Here is a 7,241-nt window from a genome sequence, read left to right on the forward strand (position 1 = left end):
GAGGGGACAGGCCCCTGCCCCATTCCCTGGACCCCTGAGCCAGCCAGTCCCTGCCCTGAGGCCGGATGGGAGCCAGCGCCCCCTAGAGGGAACAGGTCCCTGCCCCATTCCCTGGACCCCTGAGCCAGCCAGTCCCCGCCCTGGGGCCGGATGGGACCTGGCGCCCCCTAGAGGGGAAAGGCCCCGTGTTCTGTTCTGGGGACCCTGTGTCTAGGTGCTGTGGGGGTGGGGGAAACGTTGGGGATTTTAGGGGCTGACACGCAGTGACCCCCCCGCCCCCTCCCCCTGTCTGTCTCCCCAGACCCCCGACGGACTCATCTTCCCTGACCGGGCCACCCTGTACGTCACGGCCATTGAGGACCGGCAGTACAAGGACTACAAGATCCACTGTGAGTGGGGGGGCTGTAGCCCTTCTCTTGGGGGGCGGCTCAGTGTCCTCAGGGCGCCGGTCCTGGTGGCTCTCCCTGCCTGCCGGCGGGGGGGGTGAACTCGGGGCGTCTGGGGGGGCCGAGGGGGTGCTTGGTGTGGCCCGGTCTCTCGCTCCGCCCGCCCGCGGGGTCTGACTGCGGCTCCCCCCGGTGACGGGGATCCCAGGGGAGCCCCGCTGAGGTTCCTCAGGGTGAACCCCAAAGAATGGGGCGGACGGTCCCCAAAGCTGGTGGATCTTCCAATACTTGGATTTACCAACCAGCCCACCGCAGCTTCTGTTACACCTCCCTGGCTACCTGGAGGCCAACGACACGGTTCCCTTAGCCCAGCGGTTTTCAAACCGTGGGTCGCGACCCAGGACAGGGAGTGGAAGGCGCTGGGACGCGACGGCTCTGGTCAGCTGCCCTGCTCAGGCAGGCTAGTCCCGACCTGTTCTGACACCGCACTGCGCCCCGGAAGTGGACAGCAGCGGGTCCGGCTCCTAGGCGGGGGGGCCACGGGGCTCTGTGTGCTGCCCCCCGCCTCGAGCACCGGCTCCGCTCTCCCATTGGCCAGTTGTCAGCCAATGAGAGCTGGGGGTGGTTCCTGCGGGCGAGAGCCATTTGCACACTTCCGCCTAGGAGCTGGACCTGTTGCTGGCTGCTTCGGGGGCGCAGCGCGGTCCGTGATGCCAGGAGAGGCAGGAAGCCTCCCTTAGCACCCCGCTACGCCGCTTACTGGGAGCTGCCCGAGGTAACCCCCAGCCCTGAGTCCCCCCAAACCCACAGCCCCCTCCTGCACCCCAAACTCCTCATCCCCAGTCCCATCCCAGAGCCGGCACCCCCAGCCCAGAGCCCTGACCCCGTGCTCCAACCCAGAGCCCCCCCTGCACCCCAAACTCCTCTTCCCCAGTCCCACCCCAGGGCCTGCACCCCACAGCCCAGAGCCCTGACCCAGAGCCCAGCTACGTGGGGTCATGGGTGTCAACAGTTTTCTTCAACTGAGTCGCCAGAAAACAGTTTGAACACCCCTGGGTTAAAGCAATGGAGCCTCAGGCCTCCCCCCAGACACCCACGGCAGGTTTGCTGGGGATCGCGGAAAATCTTATTCATCACATAAGAAAGTTCTACCAACCCCAAAGGATCAGACACATCACCTCCCTGGTTAATGACAATACCAGATCCTGCCCACATACGCGCTTCCAGCCAGTCCTCAGTAACAAAACGAACATTTCTTAAAGAAGAGAGAATTTGTTAAAAGGTCAGTGCACGTGAGCACAGCGCTGAGATCAGATTCGTAGCAGAGGTGAGGCGCTTGGTAGGTTATAGTCCAATGTCCATATTCAGTGTGATCCCGGTGGGACCGGAGATCTGGGTGGTGGTTAAAGGTTCCCCTGCAGGAAGCATCAAGCAAGTCTGAGAGAAAAAGATCAGGACACAAGGAGTTTTTAGTCCCTAGGCGAACAAGAGGCAATCATGGAGACTTTGCGGTAGCCCTGTTTCCCCCGGTAATTAGCGACACCGATTAACATAAGGCAGTTGATCCATTAGGCAGTTGATCATTGACTTTAAAGAGACGTATAGACAATGATTTCACCCCTGGATTCATCTAAATGTTAATATTCCCTTTTGATCTCTGAATCAACCGCCGTAGTGACAGACAGGAGCCGTCTGTTTACGTGGCTAACATCTAATCAGATACAAGTGTAAACACACAATTCGTATCGCCTCCAATTCGCTAACAACCCAGGTTTGCAGTCCAAGTTGGAGCCTATCTAGCATGGAATGGCCCTAATTACCGGCTACACGCTTTCCTAAGGTTGAATTTGGGTCATTTATCCTGCAGGGGGCTTAACCCTGTGTCTAAGATTCGTTGCCGTTATAGCCACGGCGTGGTCCCTCCTCTAATCCGATAACGTCTCATCCCCCAGGGTGGGAGAACGTCTACGGCTTCGACATGTCCTGCATCAAGGACGTGGCCATCAAGGAGCCGCTGGTGGACGTAGTGGATCCAAAGCAGCTGGTCACCAACGCCTGCCTCATCAAGGTGCAGCCCGGAGGGGGGGCCAGTGGGGCTGGCTCGGGATGGGGGGCTGCCCTTGCCGGGGGGGGCCGTCAGGGAAATGTGCAAGGGGGTGGATGCCAGGAGACGCAGTCCCAGCCTGCGGAACTCCCTGCCACTGGATGGCACTGGGACGGAGTCCCCCTCCGCCCAGGGCCCGGCGTTGGGGGTGGGAATGGTGTCTGTTCTGCGTCTCTGGGGAGTGGGCAGCGGTGTGTGTGAGTGTGTGGGGGCAGCGCTGACCCCGCTCTCCCGCAGGAAGTGGACATCTACACGGTGAAGGTGGAGGACCTGACGTTCACCTCGCCCTTCTGCCTCCAAGTGAAACGCAACGACTACATCCACGCGCTCGTAGCGTATTTCAACATCGAGTTCACCCGCTGCCACAAGCGCACGGGCTTCTCCACCAGTACGAGGGGGCGGGACCAGGGGAGGGGATGCTGGGGGAGGGGGTGGAGCCAAGGGATGGGATGCGGGGGAGGGGTGGGGCTTGGGGAGGGACCAGAGGATGGAACTAGGTGGGGGTGGTGCTGGGAACTGGGGGCGGGGCTGGGAATGGGATGTGGGGCGGGGCCAGGGGGTGGGACTCTAGGTGATGGGTGGGGCTGGCCCCAGCCCCCACCCCCCGGCACCCTTCCCCCCCCCCCGGCCCCGAGTCGCCCTACACCCACTGGAAGCAGACGGTGTTCTACATGGAGGACTACCTGACGGTGAAGACAGGCGAGGAGATCTTCGGCACCATCAGCATGAAGCCCAATGCCAAGAACAACGTGAGTGACGGGCTGGGGGGCACCGGCGGGGGGTGCCCACATCTGGGTTGGGGGGGTGGAGAGCCACCCCCTTCTCTGGGGTTCTGGAGAGCTGGGTATTGGCCTCGCGGTGGTCCTCCAAGGGGCACTGCCCTGTGGAACTCCCCACTGCTGGATTGTGAAGCAGAGAGGGGGCTGGGGGGCAGGGACTGGTGCAGTGCATGCTGGGAGTGGTGGGCCAGACCCCCGTGACTGACCCCCTCCCATCTCTCCCCTGCAGCGGGACCTGGACTTCACCATCGACCTGGACTTCAAGGGCCAGCTGTGTGAACTGTCCTGCTCCACGGATTACCGCATGCGCTAGCCCCCCATGTCCCCCCCCATCGCGCTGTGTGCCCCTCCGTGGCAGGCCCAGAGCCGCGGGCGCCTGGGGCCCTTCTCATGGCCAGGGGGGCGCAGAGCTGCCACTGACTCCCCCCTCCCTGCGTGGCCCTTGGGGGGGGGAGGAGGGAGTGTGACACTGTCTCCCTCCGCCCTGGGCCCCCCCCCACCCCTCCCTCCCGTCTGCTTTTAAACCAGCGACCCCCCCCAGTAACTAAGTACCTCACTACCCCCCCCTCCCACCCCGGGACACCCACAAGGGGCTCCGGGGCACGGCTGAGTCCCTCTACTCTGGGGGGGGGGCTGCCCTGTTTTTTAGCTGGGGGAGGGCAGGTCGGGGGGGCTATGGGGAGGGTCCCCAGTTTGTGTTTTGCTGACGGTTCTGTCCCCCCCCCTTTTTACCCCTTCCCGGTTGACACATCGTGACTGTTTCATAAGTTATGTTTTTATATGGCTACATTCATGAGAAAATAAAGAGATGAAACGGGGCCCCCGGCTGCCTGGGGAGGGTGGGGGGCCCCCAAACTGTGCCCCCCCGTGGCTTCCTGGGTAGGGTGGGCCTGGCACGCCTAAACTGGCTCCTGCTGCTCTGTACCCCAAAAACCCTGCCTGCGGTGGGGCCCCCTGCTCTCCGTAGGCCCCCCCCAGCCTCCCCTCGGTCCTGTCCTGGCACCCAGAAGCCTCTGGGTTGAGGAGGTGGGGAGCTCCCCTGGCCGGGGTGACACCAGGAGCTGTATGGCCGCAGATAGCAGAGCTGGGGATAGAACCCAGGAGTCCTGGTTCCTCCTACCCCACCCCGCCTCGCTCCCAGGGCTGGGCGGAGAACCCTGGAGTCCTGGCTTCATCCCGCCCCCCAACGTGCTAAGTGGCAGCTGTGGAGTGGTTGGGGAGCCCCATGGGGGCGTGGCTTCGAGCTGGGCTCTGTTGCCCCCTGTGGCCAGTCATCCAGGGAGTGGGGGTCTCACCTGGAGTGGAGGTGGCAGATTTGGCATCTTTGGGGCAGGGGTTTCCTGGACACCCCCCAATCCCCTGTGGATGTACTGGCTATCTCCCCTTCTGTTCCCTCCCCCTGCTAGAAAAATAGCCTTTGGTGGGGGCTGCCCTCAGCCTGATTCTCCACCCCCACCCTGACATCTTGGGTGTCCCCCCCCCCCGGGCCGCCCCCCCCCCCCCCCCCCCCGGCCCCGGGGGGGCCCCGGGCCCGGGCCGGGGGGGGGGGGGGGGGGGGGCCGGGGGGGGGCCCCGTGTCCGGGGGGGGGGGGGGGGGGGGGGGGGTGTCGGGAGTGGCCTGTCGTGGGGGGCACGGCTGGTCCTGGGTCACGTGTCCCTGCGGCTCAAAGCCCGGCTGGGGGGTGCGGTGGATCGAGGCTGTGGGTGTTTCCCATGTAAGCTGAGCACCCCAGGGTGTTACGGTGCCCCACAAGGACCAGGGGCTGCCCCCATGTGGGTGGGGGGGATCACTGATTCTCAGCCCCGAAGGCCCCATGTGGGAATCCCCCTTCCCAGTCTGCCCCACGGCTGCCCTCCCTCTGCCAGGCTTTGAGCCTACGGGCCCAGATTTGTCGCCCCCTCTAGGGACCTGCTGCTGGTCTCAGCCCCCCCTGCACCTGCCCTGGGGGAACAGCCGAGCTGGGCTCTTGGCATCGCTTTAAGGCAGGTTTTCTGGGAACCCTCTGGACTCATCCCCGGCCTCCTGGAAGTGGGGCCCCGGGATCCAGCCGGTGCTGCAATCGCTGCTCCGCGAGACGCCCTTGTCTGCGCAGCCCCCTGGGAGCTCGGGTTCGGCTGCTTCACCCGGCCATGGAGCCGCGTTAAAACACGCTGGGGGCCGGGCCCTGCTGATCCGGGTCGCTCTAGGCCCCTCCCAAGTTTGGGGTCATCCGCAGCCTTTAGCGGGGCTGGTTTCGTGTTTTCGTCCAGCTCCTTGGTAAAAACGGTGCCCGGCGCAGGGCCGAGAACAGCTCCCTGCGGGACGCCCAGAACTCACTTGGGGGCCGGCGCAGCCCGTGTTTAAGCCGTTTGAACATGCCCCACCTTATTTTATAGGGTCTCGTTTTTAATCAAACCGTCCCTGTGGTACCAAGGCAAACACCTCAGCACAATTACCTCTGCACCCGTCAGACGGGAGCTGGTTTTCATAAACCCAGCGTGATTGGCATTACTGACACCCCCCACCTGTCATTCTTTATTAACCAGCTCAGTGTCTGGGTTGAATTGCCCGGGTCAGCCCCTTTACCCTTTTCAAATATTAGCACAACAGCGGCTTTCTTCCTGTCTTCCGGCCCTTCCCCAGGGTGGAGAGACATTGGGAACAAGCAACATTAATGGTCCAGCGAGCTCCTCGGCCAGCTCTTTTAAAACTCTTGGATGGAAGATACCTGGACCTGCCGATTTCAAAATATCTCACTTCAGTCGCTGCTGTTCACCAGCCTCGTGAGATACTAGTGGAATGGAAAGTGTTATGATGGATTATGACTACATTTTTTTTTTTACTCAAATACAGATCAGAAATATTGAACAATTCTGTCTTCTGCATTATTATTGCTATTCTAATGTGTTCATCTAGTACTGGACCAATACCACTAATATACTTAAAATTACTCCTTCAGTGTCCTTAATTATGCTGGCCCTAGATGTCTCCTGGTGTCCTTTTCCTTCCCTTATCAATGTTCTACAATTCCTAATGCGGATTATTTTTAGCAACTACCCCTTGCTTCCATTTGTTATACTTTTTCATAACTGCTTTTGCCTCCCCTTTCAATTAGGCTGTTTTATTTTTTTAAAACCCGCCCAGCCTTCTTCCTCACTCCTGGCTTTTTGGACATCCCTGTTAAATGTTCTTGAACAATTCTCTGTTTCTGTTTGAAACTTTCCTCCTAGCTGCTTTGCCTCAGACTTGTTTCTGGCTTTGTGAAATCAGCCCCAGCCGGGCCTGGGCTGGACTTGACTCAGCTTGCAGGTTAGAAATGTGATGGCCTCGCCCTCAGTTGTGCTACTGACACAGCGGAGTTTGGTGATCCTGTTCCTCTTTATTTGGCTCCCCTAGGACCGGCCCTTGGGGGAGGCACCACGTCCAGTTAGCAGATTGTCAGCTCTAGTTTTTAGGAAATCCAGGGCCAGTTGGTTTGGGCAGCAGGGGACTGGGGCTCTAGAGAAATCCCGTGTGTTCCAGAGCCAGGAGCGGAATTCGCCCTGCTGGGTTCCAGATCAACGCCGCGTGTTTAACGCTCGTGCTCTAGACCCACTCCCCGGTTCTAGATCTGCACGGGTGAGTTCTAGAGGGATGCCTGCGTCCATGGGCTGCGGCTGAAGCTACCTCTCCCAGCCCCCCCGGAGGGGCAGGGGCTCGCTGTTTTCCAGAGCCCCCACCTCACCTTTTCCAACCCCCTTTCCAGGTTGCCAGCAGCAGAATTCAGCTGGCACATTCCCCCCCTTAACTCTGCCTCCCACCGGGCAGCCACCCCCTTAACTGTGCCCGGCAGCCATGGGAACAGGGACTAGAACCCGCAACATGAAATCCCCAGACACGTCTTTGTATGGCCCAGCGTGGGGAGGGGCTCCTGGCTGCAGGATGGGGGGGGGGGGGGGCACGAGGAAGAGGGAAGCTTAGTGGGGGGAGGGCTTGGGGGTGGAACAACAGGC

General features: G+C 61.2%; 1 protein-coding gene across 1 annotated transcript in view; it reads left to right on the top strand.

The window, feature by feature from the left end:
- LOC112125127 (protein arginine N-methyltransferase 1) overlaps positions 1-4,124 on the top strand; it is a gene marked incomplete at its 5' end in the record, with an annotated part of 4,485 nt that extends 361 nt beyond the window's left edge. Inside the window, 6 exons of the mRNA XM_029913231.1 lie at positions 215-219; positions 302-389; positions 2,339-2,454; positions 2,728-2,878; positions 3,118-3,239; positions 3,499-4,124. Coding sequence (XP_029769091.1) covers positions 215-219; positions 302-389; positions 2,339-2,454; positions 2,728-2,878; positions 3,118-3,239; positions 3,499-3,582 — 566 coding nt within the window. The remainder of the gene's footprint in view (positions 1-214; positions 220-301; positions 390-2,338; positions 2,455-2,727; positions 2,879-3,117; positions 3,240-3,498) is intronic.
- Positions 4,125-7,241: the final 3,117 nt, after the last annotated feature.

The sequence above is a fragment of the Terrapene carolina genome, unplaced genomic scaffold, assembly GCF_002925995.2.
Source record: "Terrapene carolina triunguis isolate 2854851 unplaced genomic scaffold, T_m_triunguis-2.0 Scaffold546, whole genome shotgun sequence".
Lineage (NCBI taxonomy): Eukaryota > Metazoa > Chordata > Testudines > Emydidae > Terrapene > Terrapene triunguis.